Here is a 22182-nt window from a genome sequence, read left to right as displayed (position 1 = left end):
ACTGCTCGCATGCCCTCAGCCCCACCCTGGGGCCACGCGGTGCTGCCTGCCATCCCCTCGCGCATATGCTGGGTGGGGCCGGCGGTTGGTGGAGCATCTTCGGAGGCCTTGGGAGGCCATGGGTGGCTGGGCCACGCCCAGGCCTGGTGCCTCCTGTCGGAGCATCCGTTCAGGCCCTGCTTTGTTGGAGCAGGGTGGCAGGACCCCAGTCTACCCTGGGGGAGCAGGTGCAGGCCCTAGCCCCAGTGTCACCAGCGAGCCCTGAGGGGCAGCCACCAGGATGGGCCTGCTCAGGCCCCTCCCCAGGCTGTCAGGACAGGTGTGCTGCTCTCACCAGCAAGCTGGCTCAAGGGAGGGCCAGGCCCTGCCCCAGAAGGTGGCAGCCACCCATTTTTTTACCTTGTCCCCTTGGAACATGCCCACTCAAGGTGGTCTTAGGACCTTGCAGGCCACTGGGCACCCTGGCAGCCATATCCCTGTGGGGTCAGCCGGCCACTCTGGGGCTGCAGGGTGAGCTCACACCTGGGCCTGTCCCTTCCATCAGGACCCATCTGGACAGGGCCTCTGGGCTGTCTGTTGGCAGGGCTGCCCTAAGAGCTGGCCTCTGGTTCTGTGGGAAGCTGCTCACAGGCAAGTTGGTCCAGTCTGTTTATTCCCACTGAGTTTTTGGAAAGCCACCTCCTTGGATCCACGTGTGTGGTTCCTAGTGGTGGACACCTCCCAGGAGGCAGGGGGAGCCCTGTCCAGCCCTTTGGGGCACCACAATGGCCTGTTCTCCACAGGGTCAGATCCCAGGTCAGAGGGGCTGGCCATGAGACCCATCCCAATCCCAGACTGTGTACTGTAGAGGGCTGGAAGCTGTGGGTCAGCTGGACGTTGTTGGCTCAGCCTCCTTGTGGACGCTGAGGGGAGACTGTGGCCTGGGGTGGGGACTCTGTCCTGCCTGGGCAGGTGTGAGCTCTGGATGAGGGCCTGCCCCAGCTCATGGGGCCTTACTCACTGCCCACTGCCCTGTGCTGCCCCACCCCACCCCACCCCGCCCCATGCATGCTGCTCACCCTAACTCTGCCGGTCTTCTTCCCTCTGCCGTCCGTCGCTCTGGCAGGCACTTACCTGGGTAAGTAGCTTTGGTGCTAATGGCTGTCCCCGGGCACAGGGCTGGCTGGGATTCTGGCAGGTGCCATGAGCAGGCTGTCCCTGCTCAGGCACTGCAGCCCAGAGACCTGGGGCCTAGCCCTGCCCCACCTAGGGAGCCAAGCAAGCTGGGCCCCAGTGCTGTGTTCCTGTATGAATCCACGACCTGTGTAACTCCACGTCACATACAGCCACAAGAGTGGGAGGTCCTGCTCCGTGTGTGGATGTGTCAGTGCATTCTACTGTCACGTGTGACTGAGAACAACAAATGGGAAATGCAAAAATAAACTAAAAGTAAAAGCTGGGCCCCAGGAACACCCTACATGAGGAGTCACTCTGGGTGGAGGAGGTTGGGCAGACTCCTGCTCCTTAACGGGACCGGAGGGGTGCTGTGGGGCCACCAGGGCCTGACCAGGCACCAAGGGGTTGAGGCACCCTTTCCTGTCCAGAGACCACTTTAGTTCTCAGGCTTACATTTGCTGTCCGGGCCAGGAGGTGGCAGTGGCCCTGGGTGGGGCTGGCACCACTGATGGAGTCTGAGCTTTGCCTCTTGGCCCCACTCTGGTGGCATCCCTCTAGGAACTGTCCATGTTGAGCCTTGGGTGCCCTCCTTAGCAGCTGGCACCAAGCCACGAGTGGGCTGAGGCTGCCTTGCAGAGGGGCTGCTGACCTGAGTACAGCCATGGCGCGTCGTGATAGTGTGTTGAGGCCCGGCGGGGTGGGGGGTCTGCCTGCGGGGAGCCGGCCCTCAGACTCCCTTCTCTTGGCCTTCTGCCTGGAGCCCCAGCGGCTGCATCGTCCGCTGCCCAGAACAGCGGCTCTAAGAGCTCATGGATGTCGAGCCAGCCTGGGCCTGAGGACCTGAGTCCCCACATCCCTAAGCCCCTTGCTGTAGGCCAAAGATCCAGGGATGACCCCACGAAGCTGCCTGTGTCCTGGGCCTGGCTGAGGGCCATCAGCAGGCAGTGTGGGTGCAGGATGCCCTCCCCTGACCCAGGCTCACCTTCTGTCCTTTCCTCACCAGGTCTGGCAAACCACGGACAGACCAGGCACATGGTAAGAGCCAGCGACCTGTTGGGGGTGAGGCCCAGGCCACCCTGCCAGTGCCATGGGGCAGACCAGAGAGGTGGCACTGGCCTCTTGGGGGACTGAACAGCCCTCACAGGCTCCCTGCCTGGCCTGGCCTGGGGTGTGTGAGCCACACAGGGCAGGGTCTCCTGCCTCTCCCTAGGAGCCCCTCATGCTCTTCTCCCCCCCAGGGACCAAGCCGGAACCTGCTGCTCAATGGGAAGTCATACCCCACCAAAGTGCGCCTGATCCGGGGGGGCTCCCTGCCGCCTGTTAAGAGGCGACGGATGAACTGGATCGACGCCCCGGATGACGTGTTCTACATGGCCACGGAGGAGACCAGGTGGGGCCCTCGCAGGGCAGGGCCAGGGTCTTGGCCACCCTTCCAGCACTCACCAGCCTGCCTGCCTCTCCCCACAGGAAGATCCGCAAGCTGCTCTCATCCTCGGACACCAAGCGTGCTGCCCGCCGGCCCTATAAGCCCATCGCCCTGCGCCAGAGCCAGGCTCTGCCGCTGCGGCCACCCCCGCCTGCGCCAGTCAACGACGAGCCCATCGTCATTGAGGACTAGGGCCGCCTGCCCTTGCCCGTGTCCCTCGAGGCCTACACAGATGGCGGTCTCCTCCCCGCCAGACTGCTGCCCGCCCCTCCTCTGTTTCTGTAGTGCCCACCTCCCGCCCTCACCTGCAGGACTCGGTTGTCGGGGAAGTGTGGTCTCACTCACTCCGAGAGGCCGAGGAGTCCTTTTTAGCTTTGTGTTTACTGTTTGGCTGGAGCAGACGAGGAGCCGCCCTGCCCTGCACGCTGTGGGGCTCTTGCCCGGGCCGGGCCCTAAGGTTTTGTTGTGTTCTGTTGAAGGTGCCATTTTAAATTTTATTTTTATTACTTTTTTTGTAGATGAACTTGAGCTCTGTAACTTACACCTGGAACGTTAGGATTGGAGCGGCCGGTGGTGGCCGAGCTGCCTGGCGGGGTTGGCCCCTTGTCTTTTCAAGTAATTTTCATATTAAACAAAAACAAAGAAAAAAAAATCTCATAAAAAGGAAAAAACCCAGCCAACCCTTCCCTGTGTCTTTTGTTCCCAGCCCGTCTCCCAGTCATGGGCCTGGGGCCTTCCCTCACCTCAACACCTGTGAAGACCCCAGGTCTTCCCTTGGCAGGTCAGGGCCCAGGACACCTCTTCCCACACTGCCCCAGCAGTCAGGCCAGAATGGTGGGCAGTGACTGGGGCAAAGCAGCTCTCCTCAGGGCAGCCCAAGCGGCCACCGCAGCCCAGACCTCCTGGGGCCAGGGGCACCCTAGGCTGACCTTCAGGGCCCTGATCCAGTCCTTCCCCTGCCACCTTCCATGTCAGCCAGGGCAAGGGCCTCCCCTTAAGAGGAGCTGTACTGAGACTGCCTAAGGCCAGGGTCATGGGCACAACTGGGCCAGCTTGGCCTGAAAGCTCTAGGCCCAGGGCCCACGCCCTACACTGGCCGGCCACCCCAGCAGGTGCCCTTCTCCACAATGAGGATTTGCTCAGATTTCAGCAAGTCCCTGCTCAGAAATCTTATCTCAGCCTGTCCCTCACCCTTGCAGGCATGGGGACAGGTGCAGGCTGGGCCAGCCTGAGGGAGGAGCCCTGGCTCTAGGGCCTACCCTTAGACTGCTCAGCTGGCCCCTCCCCACGAGGCAGTGGGCTCTGTCTCCCCCACTGGGCTCTGCTTTCGGTTCTCCCACCCCCAGCCAAGGCATTAAAATAGAAACCACTTCTACTGCTGCCCTGGGGATAGATAAGGGGGTATCTTGGCCTCCCTCTGTGAACCTGTGATGGGGCCCAACCTGGGGACAGGCCCGCGTGCTGGGGACACAGCTACAGTGTACACCTACCTATCTTCTCAGGTCACTGACTCCCTCTCCTGCTAATTTTAGTCTTCATTTGGTCCCATGCCCTTGGTCCCCAACTAGGCCTTGAAAAAGGAGCCTCAGGCTTTTGGCAACTGTGGGGGGTCTGGGGAAGGGGAGTGGGCTTTGGGTCAGCTCGAGCAGCTGGGTGGAAACCGCAGCCCCTTGCACAGCGGTGCCCTTCCTCTTCAGGCAGTTTTTGTCCCCAAGGCTGTGGGGTCCTGGAGACCTGGTGTGGGAAGGGCAGGTAGGCTCCCTCTACAATGCCTACCTCAGGGCCAGGCCCCTCCACCTGTGCCAGGCAGGGCTTTGACTGTGTGCCCATCTTCGATGAGGACGAGGGGTGGGCAGAAGCTGGGCAGAACGAGGGCCCAGGAGTGGGTTTCTCAGCTTTGCTTTGTCCTCCTGAGGCACTGCTGATGGGGAAAAGGACCTGCATCCGCAGGGTAGGGCCATCCCCAGAGGGCAGGCATGCTCTGAGGGACCTGAGGGTTGGCCTGGAGACCTGGTTCTAATAGCCCTGGCCTCCCTGCCAAGGCCCACCTCAGAGCCTCAGCCCAGGATGCACCCTTCCTGCATTTGCCACCAAGCCCATCCCAGGTTCCCTGCAGCAGGGTGACTGGACAGTAGGGCACCGTGTTACTGGGGCCCCAGGGGAAGGACCTCTGTTCCACAGCTGGTCACCTGCCTCAGCATCCAGGCCCCTGACTGCCTCCCCACACCCTGTCATCCTCCACTCAACCTCTGCTAGGTGCTTACACCTTCCCTTCTCCACACCAGGAGCCCATCCTGGCCCACCACTGCCCTAACCTATAGCTCTTCATGGCCTCAGAGGTGGAAGCCAAGGCTGTTGCTCTGTGCCTGTTGACCCATGTCCATTCCTGTCAGGCCCAGAACAGCTCCATAACACCATGGAACCTCTGGCCTCGACCAAGGGACTGCAACTGGGGGTGAGCAGGGTAAAAGCTGCCAGCAGGACTCCCCTTCCCTCCCCACTCCACCACCTCTCAACCCCGGGCATCTGGCCAGTGCTGAATGCCATTCCTTTGCGGCCACCCGTTCCAGGGTCCTCCACCCTCAACTGCTCTTGAGGCAGGGCTGGGCACCCTTAGGATCCGTCCTTCCAGAAAACACAGTCCTGCAAATATCAAGAAGTAGAGTGCTGTCGGGGGGGTGGTGCCCAAGTCCCCCCCTTGGCTCCCAAGCTGGGGAAGGAGCTAGAGGGTACGGTAATGGGTACCAAGTGGAGGTCAGGGGGACATGAATCCAGGCTGAGCAATGAGCTGGTGGTGAGTGAAAGGACCCTGCCCGGGAAGGCACTGGCTGAATGCTCCCTGCCCCCATCTCTCACCTTAGCAGTCCAGAGGTGCCCAGGGGGAGCTGGTCAGGCTGGTCAGTCAGGCTTTGGGGGGGGGGCATGTTTTGGAGCTGCCATTGCCATGGAAACGGCAGTGGCAGCCTGGTGTGTGCCAGGATGGGGGAAGGGAACCAGGGCAGGCCACTGCTACCTGGATCCTGGAAGGGGTGACGAAGCCACTTGGCCCAGACCTCAGGCCGGGCAGAGGCACCAGGCAGAGGAAATGAGGCGGACCTCAATGTCTGGCACAGAGCAGTGAAGAACGTGCCCAGAGTTGGCTGCCCAGACTGGGGCTTGGATGAGGAGTGTGAGGGTTGTTTCTGGGGCCCGGGTCCCAGCTGGGCAGTGGGCTGAGAAGGAGGACTGAGTAGACATCTGGGGGTCCGGAGGCCTTTGTCTTGGGACAGATCCTTCTGGGGTCCAGGATGGAGGCAGGTCGAGGTTGGAGAGGTCAGGCAGGCCCCTGGTAGAGAGGACAGTGGTTTGCCGGGGGATGGTTCTGAGGAATAGGCAGGGTGGGAGACACCATCTGATTGGCAGGATCTCAGGCTGCCCGGCCCTATGGAACGCTTTGGGGCCAGGAGCCTGGAACTTAGAGGCCCTGGGCCTAGGAAAGAAAGTAGCCAGGAACTCGCAGATGGGCGTGTCAGCCCACAGCAGCCGGCTCGGAGGGCACTCGCAGGGCACTCGCAGCGGCTCCACTGCCCGAGTGGGAGTGCGCGCGGAGCAGCCTTCGCGCGCGAGTGCGCCCGCGGCCCCCTCGTCCCTGCGCCGGCGCAGGCCGCCCCCTCCCGGCTCCCCACCCTTCCAGCCGTTTCTCGCGCTGTTTTGGGAAGTGGCGGCGCCTCCCTGCGAGTCCCGCCCGCCCGCCTTCAGCACCACAGACAGGACCGCTGGGCCCCGCCCGGAACCCGACGCCCAGCGCCGCGCAGCTGTTGCTGTGGAAACCGGGCAACAAAGGGAGGCGGTGTCGCGCGGCGGGTGGGGGTGGGTCGGCGCCCCGCGCGCGACCCCTCCCGCCGCGACTCTGCCAGGCGCCGGGGGCGGGGGCGGGGGCGGAGGACCCTGGACCGGTTCGCCGGGGGCACGCGCCGGCCCGAAGACCCGTTGTTGCCGTGGAAACGCTGAGGCGGGCCTCAGAGACCCGCGGAGCAAGCGGGTCTGGGCGCAGGGCAGGGTCGCCTTTCGCCCGCGGCAGGTGCGCCCCGCCCGCTGCATCTCCAGCGTCTGGCGGCCCGGGGGGCGGGCTCCCGAGGCCCCGCCCGGCCGCGGAGCCAATGACGGGCGGGGGGCCGGAGGGCGGGGCCGACTCGGGCGGCAGCGCGGAGACGAGCGCGGGCGGAGGGCGCGGACAGACCGGGCGCACACACCATGGCCTCCAAGTGCCCCAAGTGCGACAAGACCGTGTACTTCGGTGAGTGTCCGCCCGCCGCCAGTCCCCCGCTGCACAACCGCGCCCCGCGGTGCGCTCGGGTTGGGGTGCGCGGCTGGAGCCGGGCTCTCCTAGCTACCCACGCGGGTGCGGCCGGAGGGTGCGGCCCGCGCAGGGCGGGGGCAGCCACGCCAAGCCCTGGAGCTGCGGGTGGGGGCCGGTGGGGTGCGGGACCCTAAGCCCTAAAGCCATTTCCTCCGGTAACGACCCCGCCCGTGGGGCAGGGTCTTGGGCGCGCTCCGGAGCGGACACATCGCTGATCTCCGGCGGCGGCGCCACCCGGGGCGGGGTCGGGCGGGGTTGCGCGCTCCTGTCGTTCCTGGTCGTACCCCTCGGTCCCAGCCGGCTGCCCTTCCAGGCCCTGGCTCGCTTGGACCCAAGCAGTGACCCCAGAGCCCACTGGCTTCTACCCAGGCCGCTGGCCTAGGTCTGGGCTGCGTTGTCGGGACTCAGTCCAAGCGGGGGCGACCTTGGCCTCCGCCTCCAGCATGTCCCAACCAGTTCCTTTCCTTAGCGAGGTACCCCCGCAGTTTCACACCGGGGTGGAGGTGGGAGTGCTACAAAAGTCCTCACGGACTTGAGTTATGGGTGGCCTGGACCCCAGCCTTTTGGATGTCAGGACCGCTAGGGCAGGAGGCAGTATTAGGCAGCGGGGCTGGTCTCTTCCAGACAGTCCCTTCTTTCAGATGTCCACCCAGACCCCTAACCTGTTCACTCACATCCTTGGGCTGCCCTGGGATAGCCCTGCTCCTTCTGAGTTCCCACTTTCCCAGGGTAGCAAAGTCCCTGCCTATTGACAGAAGGACAGACATAGCACCAGAAATGAGAATAGCAGAAGGGTAGAACAGACAGGGTCTGCCAGGGGGTGGTCAGAGGAAGCCACTGGCTTCCCCAGCCGGCAGGAGGGGGAGGGGGAGGGGCCACACTGCTGTTTGCTGTTCCCAGAGGGGAGGGACCGGATTTGGCCTGGAGTGTTTTGGCTGGGCCAGGAGCTGAGGGGCTTCCTGCTTCCTCCTCAGGAGCTGGCCCAGCCCTCAGTCCCTGTCCAAAGAGGGCTTGTCCCTATAAGGCTCAGGGTGAGGAGCAGAGGCCAGGGCCCTCGCAGTCTGTCTGTTCATGACTTTATCCCAGACCCCAGCTTAGGATTCTCTGGAGCCTTGGCCAACAAGCAACCCGGAAAAAGATCTCTGCCGCTTGGAAGAGAGGAAAACAGGCTCCTCAGCCCCAGAGGCTCTGTCCTGCCTGAAAGCCCTGAAGGCAGGGGTCCAGAGCCCTGCCCACTCCACCACCAGGCTGCAGCCCAGCACCCCCGCTACACAGACCCCAGCCAGGACATCCTAGAGGAACCTTAGGATTTGTGCCTGTGTCCCCGAGAACGCATGTGGTCTGATGGGGAGCCCTTTCCCTTCCAAGCTATTAGACCTGATCGATTCTGTGTTCCCAGCTCAAGTCGATGTGACCATCGACTCAGCCAGTGGGTCTGAGGGTCAGTTCCCTGCCCCCACATGGCCCATGTCCCAGAGCTGGCCAGAGGAGCCTGGTTCTGGCAGCCCTGGACTGCAGCTGCCACAACCGCCGTGGGCGATCTCAACGACTTTCTTATCGCACTGCTAGGAGAGGATGCCAGGCTGGGGAGAGGACCAAGCCCCACTCTACCCAGCCAGCTCCTGTCTGCCTTGGGGTGGACACAGTGGGGGCCCTGGCTGATGGTGTCAGGGGAAGATGAGCAGATACTCCTCTCTGGAGGTGGGGGCGGGTCCTGGAGGATGGCCTTTCCCCGACTTCTGGAGAACCAGCGCTTGGGGCCCTTGTACTGAGGAACCTGAAGCACCTAGTCTTGTGGCCTGGATCAGTACCCCAGGCCTCTCGAGGTGGGCTGTACCCTGCCAGGGCTCCATTATTCTCTACCTCTTGCCAGGTTTGCCAGGGTTCTGGCCCAGATGGCGTGCACCGGGCCACACTGTGAGTGGGAACTAAAGAGCTGCTGGGCCTCTACCCAGCAGAGCCGGGGCCACAGCCCAGGGCCAGACACCCTCCTCAGCCTCTAGTCTAGCCCCTTCCCTCTGGAATTCCGGCTCTGCTCCAGCCCTTCTTCCTGCCCTCTTCTCCACCCTTTTCCTGCTTTACTCCCATGGGGAGGCCCAGCTTCTGTCCACTTGGAGGCCCACGCTTCCGCCCTTTGGAAGGTGGCTCAGCAGCCTGAGCTCCCAGAGTGGGGATAGTGGGCACCCCATTCTCAGCAGCTGGTCTCAGACCTTTGGCGCCAAAGTGGCAGCCGGAGGAGACAGGGAGGGGGAGGGCCCAGAATGATGGAGCCAAATATAGACACATGGGTCCTGCTGGGGTCACAAGGAGGCCAGGGGCTGCTCCCTCTGCAGCCAGCCTCTGCCAGCTCCACAGGGCCTTATGAGGTGGGGGCTGGTGCCGTGTGCAGGAGAACCGATGTGGGGGAGGCAGGTGTGTGTGAGACAGGTGTTTGAGGGAGGTTCAGGTGTAAGCAGGTTCAGTCAAAACAGGCATTGAGGGCATAAAAGGCGCTCCATCTGGGACCACTTACAAATGACCAGGACCTGGAGGGAGAGCAGGGGCTGGCCTAGGTGATGGGATTTTCCCAAGAGGGAAGCCCGCTCAGCTTGGAGCCCCTGAAGTGGGAGACAGCCGGGTGGGGCCTGGAAGCTGCAGGACTGGGAAGGGGACTGGGAAGGGTAGGTCCAGTGGCTGCCCTGACCCTCTGCTGCCCGCAGCTGAGAAAGTGAGCTCCCTGGGCAAGGATTGGCACAAGTTCTGCCTCAAGTGTGAGCGCTGCAACAAGACGCTGACCCCGGGGGGCCATGCTGAGGTAAGGTCAGCCCTGGGGAGGCGGGCAGGGCCACAGCTCCTCGCCCTAACCCAGCCTCTCTGCCTAGCATGATGGGAAGCCCTTCTGCCACAAACCCTGCTACGCCACACTGTTTGGACCCAAAGGTGAGTGCTGCGCTGGCGGACTGCCACGGGCTCGCCCCTGGGGTTCCGGGTGGCCTGGAGGCCACAGAGCCCTGGGAGGGCTGTCTCCTGAGAAGCTTCAGGTGCGATGGGAGGGTGGGCCATGGGCACCGGCCACCCAGCTGATGTGCCTGCCCCTCGCAGGCGTGAATATTGGGGGTGCTGGCTCCTACATCTATGAGAAGCCCCTGGCTGAGGGCCCTCAGGTCACCGGCCCCATCGAGGTGCCAGTGGTCCGAGCTGAGGAGCGGAAGGCCAGCGGTCCCACTAAGGGGCCCAGCAGAGGTGGGTTGGGCACCGCCAGGGGGCAGACGTGGGTGGGTGTAGGTGGCAGCAGCCCCCCTGACCCAGCTCCACACCCCCAGCCTCCAGCGTGACCACGTTCACTGGGGAGCCCAACATGTGTCCTCGCTGCAACAAAAGGGTCTACTTTGGTGAGTGATGGTGCCCGGGCCCAGCCCTGGGGAGCTTGTGCCCTGCGCTGTGCTGGACTTCATGCTTCTCCTCCCTCCTAGCCGAGAAGGTGACATCTCTGGGCAAGGACTGGCACCGGCCCTGCCTGCGCTGCGAGCGCTGCTCAAAGACGCTGACCCCAGGCGGGCACGCGGAGGTGAGGCACTGGAATTGGGGCACATGAGGAGAGGGAGGGCTGTATGAGGACTCAGGGGCCCAAGCCCTTGGGCAGGGGCGTGTCATTGGGACGCAAGAGCCCCAGGGGCTGGACAGGAGCACATGGCTGGGGACTACCTTGGCCTACATGTGGGAGACTTGGTGATGGCTGCAGCTGCTGGGAGAGGCCCTAGGGGAGCCCGCTCCAGGCTGAGGGCTGCCCCCTGGTGGCCAGGCAGAGACTCGCCCTGCACATGCTGGGTGAGGAGTGCTGGTGGTCACCCCCGACTGCCAAAGAGAGTGGGCCTGGACATGGCCTTGTGAGCCTGAGGGCTCTTGGGGGGAGGCCGCAGGTGACAGTGGTCTCTAACCCTGGGGAGGGGAAGGTTATGCCAGCACGCTCCTCATCCTGCCCACAGCACGACGGCCAGCCTTACTGCCACAAGCCCTGCTATGGCATACTGTTTGGACCCAAGGGTGAGTGTGGCCAGGTGTGGGTTGTGGGTGCCCCTCCTCTGCCCCAGGCCCCTGCTCCTTCCTTCCTTGACCAGCCGGGCCTTCTCTCTCCACAGGAGTGAACACCGGGGCTGTGGGCAGCTACATCTATGACAGGGACCCGGAAGGCACGGTTCAGCCCTAGGCCCACAGCCCCTCAGAGGGGCAGGGCCTGTCTGCCTTCTGCTGGACCCTGCCCCAGGCCCCCTCCTTGGCTCTGTGGGGGACAGTGATCTGCTGCCAGTCCTGCCTCAGTGCATCCTGCCACAAGCCCCAGGCCTGAGTGTTAGAGCGGAGCCTGAGTGGTGGTTCCCAGAGCAGCGCCCATGTCCAGCCCTGTTCTTGGTGTGTCACACCCTCATGGTGCCTCGTGTGTCACTCACTGCCCCCTCTATTGCCGAGTGTGTCCCCATGTCCAGCATTCTCTGTGTGTCTGTCCCTATGTGTCCCCAAGTCCCTGGTGCTCTCTTAGGAAGCTGTGCTGCTCCCTACTTACTGCCCATTCCTGCCCACCAGTATTATTTATGCTCCAGCTTGCCGGTGATGGCCACAAGCTCACGGTGTCCTTAGGGCAGGGCAGTGTGGCTCCCACACTGCCCGCTCACCCACTTCTCTCATGGCTCACACTTAGCTGTCAATAAAAGGTTTGAGGATCATAGAACCCAGTGCCATGGATGTGTATCCAGGACAAAGTCCCTTTGTCCTGCCCAAGGTGCTTCCAACCAGTGCCCCTGGGCCTGGCTTCTGGTGGGGTTGAGCTGTTTCTGAAGCAGGGCCTGGTTTTGGGCAGTGGTAGCATCACTGAGATGGGGTGGGCAGCAGGAGGCACACCTGTGCAGAGGTGAGAGGGGATGGGCGGGGTCCAACAGGAGGTGGCCCTGGGTCATGATGAGATCTTGCAGGGAGCCTGGTCTTTGGAAACAGCTGCAGCCGTCAGAACCAGGTGGTGGAGGAGGGGTGGGTCTTGAGAACAGGCAGAGGAGGGAAGGGGAACTGGTGACCAGAGGAGTCCTGGGCAGAGAATGGGGAGCTGGTGAGGGGTGTGTAGGTGCCAAGGTGGACAGGCGGCCTGGGTGGGCTGGGAGGTCAGCAGGCAGGCCAGGCTCCGCCGTGGCTGTTTTTCCCTGCTGCAGTCTGCAGGATGAACCCTTCATGAACTTAGCCTGCCTCAGGTGTGCAAGGTGACTCAGGGACAGAATGAGGGTGGTCATTTGTAGGTGAGGGTCTGCGGGGTCCTTCCCTGCCTAAGTGGATTTGCAGTAATACCAGAGTTCTGGCCTCCCCACGGGTTCAGACTACCCTTCCAGCCAGGACGCCCTGGCGGCTGACGAAACCTGCACACAGCGCTCCCTCCGCCTACTACCCTCCGCGCCCACCAGAGGGCGCCCCTGCCCTTGGGCTCCGCGCTCTGGGTGTCGCAGGACTCGCAGCCAGACCCGCGCCGCGGGCTGCTGCTCCTGCTTTGCACCCCACCCAGGATACCTGGCCCATCTGAAGCTACCAGGCGTGGTCACCTCGGGGACATCCAAGGCCTGTTCTGGGTCCCCAGCTCGCCGTCCAGGCCATCGGCCAGGGGGTGGCTGAACCCGGACGCCGCGTGCATTGTCTTACAAGCAGCTTCCGCGGCTGGCTCTGGGGTCTGGCAGTGTCTTCCCCCGCCCCCGCCTGGGTTGCTGCCAGGATGTGCGTCTAGCGGCCCAGAGTGGCGGCCGCTTCCCATCCCAAGCGGACGCAGGTCCGGCAGCGCGCGGGACTCCTGCTCAGAGGCGCAGCTGAGACCCCCAGCCCCGCCTTGTCGCCCCTCCTGCCGGGACAAGTTCTCGCGGACAGGGGTGCGTGCGGACGCAGGCTGGGGATGGGGGTGCTGCCGAGCGCGCAGCGGGCCCCGCAGCCTCCGCTGAAACTGTGGAGGGGCCCTCCCCAAATCTTCAGCGGGTCAGTGGCATATTAGGGCAAGGAGACCCCCCGCCCTGGACTTGGGGTGATTGAGGACCAGGGGTCATTCCAAGTAGATCAGCTCCTGGCTCTACGGCCGGACTGCTCCCCGTCTCAGGCTCAGCAGGGCAGGACTTGCCGGTTTCCTGCCGGGGAAGACGACGCTGCAGTGTTTGTTTCCAAGGGGTTGTCATGGAAACCGGGCGGCACAGCTACTGTTTGTCTGAGCCTTGTTGCTGGGCGGTGTCCGATGCACCACTAAGACACCTCTTTGGTGGCACTAGCTCCAGACGCCCCCAAGATGGACGGGAGGGGGGAATGGATGTCTTTGTCCCTGGGAACACGGCCCTCTCCCCCACCCACTGAGAGGCTGGGTTTGCGTGCACCCTCCCTCACACTCAAGCAGTGAGGCTGCTCAAAAATGCCATGTGACCACCTCACTCCCAGTTCAGGACCCCTGGACCCTCATACCCAGGCCACTCTGCTCAACTAGCTGTGCCTGGATAGCTGGTCTGCGCATGCCCCCCCCCGCCCCCCAGTTGCACCCTACCCCACTGCGTGATTTAGTGGCTGACTTCCCTGCCAGGTGTCTGTCCCCAACCCCCCCCCCCACCTCTCCCCTGTCTCTGACTCAAGCTACTCCCATATCTGCATCTCAGTGAGGCAGCTCAGCCTGAGGCTCCCTGTGTCCCCACTTCCCGAGTTCCAAACTCCCAGAACCCACCCTTCAGGCTCATCTCAGCGTCATCTGGGCCAGTGACCCTGGCATCAGCCCTGGCACCCTTCTCCCCAGAGACTTCCCCAGCTCTTGGCTCCTTGACCCTATCCAGGTCAGGGTAGCTTCCTCTGGAGTCTATAGGAATTGGGGTAACATGACTCCTTCCTGCCCCTGGGTCTGGCTCACTGGCTTCTGGCTGCAGCCTGGGAGGCTGGATATCAAGAAAATAGCATGTTCCAGAGCCCTGGGCTCTCTATGCTGTTGGGTGAGCACAGGCAAGGGCTGGCTAGGGACCAAAGTGGCCAGGTGTGGGCAGCCCTTTTCCCCAGGGCCTGACTGGTTTTGGGTTTGGCTCAGGGCCTCAGCTGCGGGGCTGTAAGTCTGGAATTTGAGGTGGTTCTGCTTGGGCTTTGGTTCTAGGAAGCCAACTGGGCATCAAGCCCAGCCACAAGGAAGGGGAGGGCAGGACACCCCATCTGGCCAGACTCTGAGCCCTAGGCAGAGGGTGCAGCCCCACTAGCAGAGGCCGTACCCTTTGCATCACCCCAACAGCTATGCCGCTTTCAGGAGAGGAAAAAAACTGTCTACCTAGGCCCAAGGTATGATACCTGCAGGGCAGAGAGACCTGTCTGGGAATCACAATGTCCAGTCCCTCCTCACCCTCACTCCAGTATGCGTCCCAGCAGGTCAACCCTGGGGCCAGATTTCAGGCCTGACAGCCTTCCCAGGAGACAAACTACTGAAAATAGGCCCTGGGAACTTGCAATGTCCTGGACTGAGCCTGGAGGAGGGGCAGGGAGGGTGGACCCTGGGGCGGCCTGAGCCTGGTCTGGCCCGGGGCTCAGCATACTTTCCAGCGACAAGTGCTGGCAGAGCAGGTATCTGGGTGCAAAGAACACAGGGCAGGCCCAGCTGCCTTGGGGGACATCTTCACTGTCCACACCCTGAGCTGGGCACAAGGCTAGATGCTGGGTGAGGGCTTCAGGGATGTGAAGGTGGCTGCTGGAGGCAAAGGCAAACAGCACACTCTGCCAAGGAAGGGCCACCAGGGGCCCTTACCCAGAGGCTGAACTTTCCCCATGGGGGTGGATGACAGGATTCCTCAGCGGTCACTGGGCCCCAGGAGGCCCAGCCCTGCCTTCTCTGGCTGGCCAGCTGAGGGCGCAGGGGCGTGTGCAGAGAGAAGGCCGGGCAGATGAGGAGGAATCTGCCCCCACCCCTCCAGGTCTTAGTGCCCTCGTGCTGTGCTGGTACAGGGCAGAATGTTCTGGCACAGAGGCACCCAGGGCAACAGCTAGGGGTGCTCAGTGTCCTGTCCTGCCCACCACACTGCCTTCCATTGATGCGACGCGTACCAGTAGCACCTGGCAGTTTGCAGGGGGTGGAGCTGCCAGGGCCTTCACCTGGACCAGTGGTCCTGAGTCAGGTCGACCCCTTGGATCTGGTCAGTGGCCCTCCTCCACAGGCAGCCTAGGTCAGAAGGGGCCAGGTGAACTGAAGCAAGAGGCCTTACACCTGGGCATGGGCATGGTGGCCTGCAACTGATGAGGGGTCCCCACATCCACAGGTAGGGTGGATGGGGGCACATCAGCCTGTGGCTGAAGTTTTGGGAGAGTTCCAGGGAGAGGGTGTTGGTGTGTGTGCGCGTACGTGTGTGTCTGTATGTGCATGTTTATGTGTATGTCTAAGCGTGCGCATCTGGAAAAACTGCTGCGTGTCCAACTCAGAGGGTGCCGCCCCAGGGCTCCCCCGCCTGGCATTCTTCTCCCCACCCAGTGGACATGGCAACGGGAAATAACAGCAGGGAAGGCCAGGAAGGACTCAGGATCTGGTTTCAGGGGTGGGGGCACCCTGGGCAGGGCAGGGTTGGAGTCCGGTATGGGAGAAAGAGCCATCCCTAGGGCAGGGCAGTGGAAGGGGGACAAGGACCAGGTCATTTCTGCCACCTGCCCCAGAAAATGTCCCTCTGAGAGGAGCTGTGAAGCACCTTCCCAGGAGCCCCAGCGTAGGTTTGGGGTGGAGGCCAGACAAAAATGTGTGTAGCCATGTAATCTGAGACCCTACGCACAACACCAGACACACCTGACGGACGCAGCCCCACACAGGTATATCTGTAGGGGCCAGGACACGTGCGTGCACGTGTGTGTGTGTGTGTTGTACAGGCATCCAGTCCCTCCAGCTGCCGCAGTGCCTTATCCTGGCGGAGGCGGAGGTGGAGGAGCTGTGCCAGGTGCCCGTGGCCTCCACCCACACACTTCCACGATTGGCAGTGGCTGGTCTTCTTTATAAACAGCAAAGTGGGTGTGTCCCGGGTGTGGTCAGGTTCCAAGGGCCTACAGTAGTAAGATCCCCCTGCCCAAGACTGTCCTGGCCCTCCGGGGCCTCCCTCCTGTGGCCTGGGGCCCTGCTTGATCCTCCTCTTTCTGTCCTGTGTTCCTGTTGCCCTTCCTGGCCCTTGCGGTCTTGTCTCTGCTGTGCTGAGGACTGAGGTCAGGGGATAAAGGAAGTCAGGATTGGTTGGGGTTGTGGCTCAGTGGTAGAGCGCTTGCCTAGCATGTGTGAGTCCCTGGGTTCGATCCCCAGCACCACATACAACTAAATAAACAAAAGAAAAGCATTGCGTCCATCTACAACTAAAAATATTAAAAAAAAAAAAAAAAAGGAAGTCAGGATTTGCCCTCTTAGGGCTGTACATAGCTGAGTTGGTAGAGCTCTTGCCCCGCATGCACAAGGCCCTGGGTTCAATCCCCAGCATCATGGAAAATCAAAAAGAAAAAGGATTTGGCCTCTTGTTATTGGACTAGCCAAGGAGACTCTAAGGGGCTTGTTGGAGGTGGAGGATGGTTGTGTTGGTGGCCTTAAGTCCAGGAACCACACAGTGGCTGGAGACTGGGGTCCTACCCCTTGCATATCCGTGTGCACCTCTGCTCTGGAAATCCCAGCTGACAAGGGTCTTTAGTATGTCCTTGAGGACTGCAGCACTCGCAGTACCTCAGCCCTGGGCAGTGACCTGAGGGGTCCCAGGGAGGATGGTGGGAACTGGTAAGTATTGTCAGGGGCAGGACTTGGCTTTGGGTTGTAGATACGGGGGACTCCCCGGAGTGTGGCCTCTGCAAGGGACACATGGGGCCTTGGTCATCCCACAACCCTGGGAACTCTGACCCTCACTCCAGCTATGGCCCAGTGAGGAGCAGGGAGGGGGCATCCTGGGATGTTGGACCCATGGCTCTTCCTTTGAGTACCCTGGGGAGGCCAGGGGCCTGGGGCATCAGGGAGCCTGTCCTCCTGCTCTGCTTCAGGGACAGGGCCTGAAGAGGCCCAGAGTGATGCCTTGTGTTTTGAGATGGGTGTACTGAGTGGAGGTGGGTGCTGATAAGGGGGTTAAAGGGCAGGCAGTGCAGGGAGAGGAAGGGCCCATACGTGTGCCAGGGCTGCTGGGATGGAGAGAAGGCTGAATACTTCCTGTGGGGGCCCCACAGAGCAGGAAGGACTTCTACGGAGAGGGTAGCCCTCTGCTCCAGGGGGAGGTGGGCCTGGCTGACAGTGAAGCCAGCACAGGAGGGTTAGATAGAGGGATGGGCCAGGGCATCCCCACTGAGGCTGAGGCCTGGACTAAGGGAGGCTGGAAGCCCCAGCAGTCCCACCTTGGTGAGGTGCAGATGCAACTCATACCCCAGGTATCTGTAGGCCAGCAACAGCCCTCCTGATTCTCAACACGCTGGGTCAGACGGTCTCTGGTTTCTGGCTGGCCCCCAATGTAGGCTGGAGACTTGGACCACTCTTGGTGCTGGGACACTTTCTGTAAAGATAAGGACCTTGGCCCCTGTCTCAGGTTCCCCCAGGCAATGGTTCTGGGGGCCTGGGCTCCTCTATCCTTGTGGAGGAGGGACTGCCATGGCCTGAAGTCCCCTCTTCCAAGTTCCCCAGGGACGTTCCGGCTGTGGTTCAGTGGACTTCCCAGAGAGCAGCAGGGTGGGGGTGAGCTGGCACAGCTCAAGTGCCCCACCCACTCCCAGGGTCTGGAGGGAGGAGGCTCCCAGCCTCTTTGTGAGTGGGAGATCAGAGCAGGATTCCTGGAGAGGTACCAGACTGAGACTATGGGAATGTGTCCCCAACCTTCTTTCTAGAAGAGAGGCAGGGTCAAAGTACGGGAGGAGACTTTCATGCTAGTTTGCATCCGTCTGTATTTTAGAAGTGACTGGTTCCTTCCCTGGCTCCGGCTGATCTGGGGCTTTGGCGGGTGCCTGCGAGTTGCCACTAGGGACCTGGTAAGCCTTCCTGCAGAGGAGAGCCCCTTGCCCCAGACCTGGGACTGTGGGCTGCTTGGCCTGGGGTGTGGACCTGCTGGACCAGCCTGGTTCCCAGAAGGTCCCCATGTCTCCGCTGGACCCTCAGCCACTTTTGAGTTCTGCCCAGAGGCGGGCGTGGACCAGATGATCTTTCTAGGCGGGTCGGTCTGGATGCGAGGTCCCCAGGGTACAAGTCTCTGCCTCGGGGCGGGACTCGCAGGGCGGGGTCCTAAGAGGCGGGGCCCCAGGGTCCCTGAAAAGCTTACACCAAGCGGGCGTCACCCAGTCTCGCGCCCACAGCCCGCTCTCGCCCAGCATTCGAAGCTCGTTCGGTACCCAGTATCGCCATGCCCAAGTGCCCCAAGTGTGACAAGGAGGTGTACTTCGGTGAGTGAATCCTGCACCTGGGGCCTCCCCGTGCGCGCACTGCCGGCCAGATGCGGAAGAGCGACCGACCCTCCGGGGCGGGGGACGTACTGGCCATCCTGGAGACTTGGCGGGGGCCGCCCAGGTAGGCGCAGGGCCTCTGGAGTCCTGAGGGCCTCCTCGGAGCCAACCTGTCCGCCTGGCTCACGGTCGTCCGGGTGTGAGTTGGGACCCCCTGCGTCGGGCGGCCCGGCTATCTCTTCCCATTCACGGTTCCTGTCTCCCTGCCTCTGTGTCTCCCCGTCTGGTGACCCCTGGTCTCGATGTTTCTACGCTTTCCATCCACGCGCCTTGGGCGGGGTCCCCGAGGGATAGGAAGGAACGCGGGGCTGGGGCCTCCCCTGCCAGCGCTAAGTAGAAACAGATGCGGAAACCGACGCCCCGGGCGCGATCCCGGCACTCTCAGATGCGAGCGCCCGCCTTCCGGCCCCGCGCGCGCCCCGGGGAGGGGCAGGAGGGAGTGGGAGGTCCTCCGCCCCAGGAGAAAGGCGCCCGCAGGCTCCACCCAGTCCCCCGGCGCCAGGGGCCAGAGGGCTTCGCCAGGCCAGCCTGACCCCAGGCTTCCAGTCCGCCTACTCCACCCCAGCCCTCGGGGCGTGTCCCAGGCACAGCACCTGGAAGTTGGCACGAGGGCCAGACTCCTCTGATTAGTTTGGCTGGGGACTAGAGGTGTGTCCCTAATATGTACAGGGGCAAGAAGAGACGGGGTGGGGGGTGCTGCCAAGATGAGAGAACGCAGTATGGGTGGACTGGAGGAGGGGTGTGAGTGGCGGTGTGCCAGGGCCCGAGAGCGGTGTCTCATGGGGACTTCCCTGCAGCGGAGCGGGTGACCTCGCTGGGCAAGGACTGGCATAGGCCCTGCCTTAAGTGTGAGAAATGCGGGAAGACGCTGACCTCCGGGGGCCACGCAGAGGTAGGTGGGCTGCGGGCCACTGGAAGGGGGAGTCATGCTGGGGCGAAGGCAGCTACTCAAGGGCCTTTTCTCCGCAGCATGAAGGCAAGCCCTACTGCAACCACCCCTGCTACTCCGCCATGTTTGGGCCCAAAGGTACATTCTGGCAGTCTGCCAACCGCCCCCCCCCGCCCCCCCCCCCTCCATACTGTGTTGACCTTCCACATCTTTTTGCAGGTTTTGGCCGTGGTGGAGCCGAAAGTCACACCTTCAAGTAAACCTAGGTATAATCCTCCCTCCAGTCCCACCCAGCCCATCCTTCTCAGGATTCGAATGTCCCCCCAGGTCTGATACTCAGGGGCCTGGAGGCAGGGCTGAGAGGTATACTCAAGAAATGCCTGTCTCTCTGCACAGGTTGAGGAGACCCTATCCTTGGCCACCCACCGGGCCATTGCCCATTCAGCAGATGCCGGGCCTTACCCCAGACACCCAGGGCTCCTCATAGCCCCTTGTGCCTTCAATAAACCTGAACACGTGTGTGTGTGTGTGTGTGTGTGTGTTCACTAGTACTTGGGCACACGTGGATAGTGGAAAGAAACGACATCTGGGAACTCCCAGCCCAGGGTGCTTGCTCTGCCTGCTGCAGAAGGCACTGTTGCCCACTCCCCTGGGGAGGTCTCTGGGGCCCCCTTTGCAGGGCATGAGTCCAGGCCTGCACCTCTGACCTCCAGACCCACCAAGGCCCTCCTCTGCGGTTCTGGAATGGGCTGGGCCAAAGGGTCAGAGGGAATTTGAGGCCTGGGAGTGGGTGGTGTTGGAGGACTCTGGCCATGGGTCAGAGAGTGATTCAGCTGGAGCTGCTTCCCTTTTTGAGAAGCTTTGGGGGAGCTGTGGTGTGGACTCCTTGCCTTCCCACTTCCTGCTGCTCCACCCTTGTCCCCATCTACCCCAGATCAAGCTGTGGTTTTTTCTGCAGGGGCTTGCTGTAGCTGCGCAGCTAGCCATCCAGACACCAGACCCCATGTTTGGGCCCCTCCCTGAGCAGGGACTCCCCATAGTGGCCTGTGCTGTCATGGTTATGTCCTGGCTTTGCACAGTGGAGGGGGCCCTTTAGGAAACTCCTTTGTCAACCTAGCCCCTGCCCACTGGGCTACCGTCAGAACCCCACTGTCCCCTGGCAGCTCAGTCCCAGCCCTGGCCAAAGGTCTCCCAAACCCCTTTAGACCATCTGCAGACGGGGAGAGCCCAGGTCAGCCTAGGGAACTGTAGGAATAAGCTGGCAAAGAAGGGGTGGGGAGCTGTCGAGGGTGGTCTGTAGAGCGAAAAGCTCGCGTCATAGGGCGATCCTGGAGGGCGGCAGAGGGGGTGGGGCAGCCAGGCGGGATCTTAGGATGCTGAGCTCCAGAGGCTCCCAATCCAGGAGGGAGGTGGGGGCTGAGGGCTGAGGGCTGTGGCCCAGCGATACCTGGCGGCCAGGGTAGGGACAGGAGCTCCCAAACCCGAGGTCCTAGCCTCCCCGATGGTGCGCCGTCGCCGTGACTCCCTTCCCCACATAGCTCACAGCCCCATTTGGGGCGACTTGGGGTGCACTGTCAGCGAGCTGAGACCTGCAGAAAGAGAGTGGGAATCAGCTAAGCCCCAAATGGGGTTAAGAGCACCCCAGGCAGAAGGTCAGCAGTGCAAAATCCCTAAGAAGAAAAGATCCGTTGTCGTCCATCAGAAATCAAGCCGCGCTGGGTGGGGGTGGGGGAACAGTCTTCGCACCCACAGCTCAGGGGGCGCTGAGAAAGGGATGGAGGGCAGGATTGCCTGGGACCTGGAGCCGAGAACAAGCCAGCAGCGTACCCCATACTGGGGGAGGAACTCCCGGCCAGGGACCTCGGAGCCGAGTCTGTTGGCCGCGACCCCTGGCACAACGTTGCCACCGCCGTTCAGTTGAGGCCAAGGAAGCAGGACGTTCCGAGCGGGCGCGGCCAAGCGGACAGGTGTGTGGGGTGCTACGGACTTCCCTCTCTAGCTGGGTTTCCTCCGCCTTCTCTCGGGCGCCCTCCCCCTCTCCACCTGCCTGCTTTCCGGCTTTATTGTGTAGTGTGCGCACGGTCCAGTCCACCGCCCCAGCCGCACCTTCAGTGACGTGAAGCGCACGGAGTTCGTGCCAGAGTGCTCCAGTCACTGATGACTCCCTCCTGCCATTCTCCCCCTGCCCGCTGGCCAGCCCTTTCCGGGCAGCCAGGGCCCTGCGAGTTTACCTCCTCCTGGCACTCCACACGGTCCGGCCTACCTGACGCGGGCTTTTGCAGGGGCTTCCTGCATTCAGAAGAACGCGAGGATGTCACCCAGGCTGCCCGCGGCTGGACAGGATTCCTAATTATGCGCGTGCTGTGGTTCTTTCCCACACACCAGGGTGAACTCTGGGTCCGTTTGCCATGTGATAGGGCTGTTGTGACCTCCCGCGTGTCCTTGCGAAGATGGCTCACAGCCTACCAGGACTGATACTGTTGGGTCGTGTGGGAAACTTCCGCTTCTGAAGGAAGTGGCCACACTGCTTCCCAAAGAAGGTGGGGACAGTGAGGCCTATGTTTGGGCAGGGTAGCTGAGGGCAGAGAGCTGGGGCTAGGGACGGGCGACGGGCCGGAGTCTGCAGATAAAAGAGTTGACGGCCTTCCCTTCTGGAGCTTCCTTTGCCCAGCTCGTCGGGCGAGGTTACTCACGGAGTCCCCACCCAGCTGCCCCGGGTCATCTGCTCGGGCGGCGGCTTATGAGGCTCTGGCGCCCCCTGGCGTCGAGCCGGGGAGGCTCCGCGGAGGGGCGCCGGCAGTGGCCGAAGGGAGTCTGGTTGCACAGTCCTCCGGGGCTCTAGGGGGCGCGCATGTTTTTCATTCAGTGCTGACGACGCCGGGTTGCTAGGTAGTCAATGGCTCGGGGCGCTGATTGGTTGGTTCTGGACCAGGCGGGTGTAGG

The 22182-nt window shown here is 62.5% G+C and overlaps 3 protein-coding genes and 1 long non-coding RNA gene across 8 annotated transcripts in view; 3 read left to right on the top strand and 1 right to left on the bottom strand.

The window, feature by feature from the left end:
- Mta1 (metastasis associated 1) overlaps positions 1-3256 on the top strand; it is a 37353-nt gene extending 34097 nt beyond the window's left edge. For all 3 annotated transcript variants that reach the window (XM_027946565.2, XM_027946566.2, XM_027946562.2), the window contains 3 exons: positions 2159-2190; positions 2394-2545; positions 2623-3256. In XM_027946565.2, coding sequence (XP_027802366.2) covers positions 2159-2190; positions 2394-2545; positions 2623-2773 — 335 coding nt within the window. In that variant the 3' untranslated portion in view covers positions 2774-3256. The remainder of the gene's footprint in view (positions 1-2158; positions 2191-2393; positions 2546-2622) is intronic.
- Positions 3242-21959, bottom strand: LOC139704649 (uncharacterized). The gene is made up of 3 exons (XR_011706487.1): positions 21503-21959; positions 20687-20828; positions 3242-5906 (listed from the first exon to the last, which is right to left on the bottom strand). It is a non-coding gene; the product is annotated as an uncharacterized lncRNA (long non-coding RNA).
- On the top strand, positions 6749-11622 carry LOC114101595 (cysteine-rich protein 2). The gene is made up of 8 exons (XM_027946670.2): positions 6749-6857; positions 9620-9714; positions 9782-9839; positions 10002-10142; positions 10223-10291; positions 10373-10467; positions 10886-10943; positions 11039-11622. The coding sequence occupies exons 1-8, from the start codon at positions 6815-6817 to the stop codon at positions 11104-11106; spliced, it is 627 nt and encodes a 208-aa protein (XP_027802471.1). The 5' UTR covers positions 6749-6814; the 3' UTR covers positions 11107-11622.
- Positions 15144-19758, top strand: LOC114101594 (cysteine-rich protein 1). Of its 3 annotated transcripts, none has more exons than XM_027946668.3 (5): positions 15144-15181; positions 17807-18290; positions 19320-19377; positions 19459-19505; positions 19636-19758. In XM_027946668.3, exons 1-4 carry the CDS (start codon positions 15159-15161, stop codon positions 19497-19499), a joined length of 606 nt encoding a protein of 201 aa, XP_027802469.2. In that variant the 5' UTR covers positions 15144-15158; the 3' UTR covers positions 19500-19505; positions 19636-19758. The 3 variants fall into 3 exon arrangements, with proteins under 3 accessions (XP_027802469.2, XP_027802468.2, XP_027802470.1); XM_027946667.3 differs by lacking the exon at positions 15144-15181 and adding an exon at positions 17445-17695; XM_027946669.3 differs by lacking the exon at positions 15144-15181 and adding an exon at positions 19148-19242 and having other exon boundaries at positions 18179-18290.
- Positions 21960-22182: the final 223 nt, after the last annotated feature.

Source organism: Marmota flaviventris, chromosome 2, assembly GCF_047511675.1.
Source record: "Marmota flaviventris isolate mMarFla1 chromosome 2, mMarFla1.hap1, whole genome shotgun sequence".
NCBI lineage: Eukaryota > Metazoa > Chordata > Mammalia > Rodentia > Sciuridae > Marmota > Marmota flaviventris.
The sequence above is the reverse complement of the archived record's forward strand: the minus strand, read 5'-3'. Positions and strand labels throughout refer to the sequence as shown.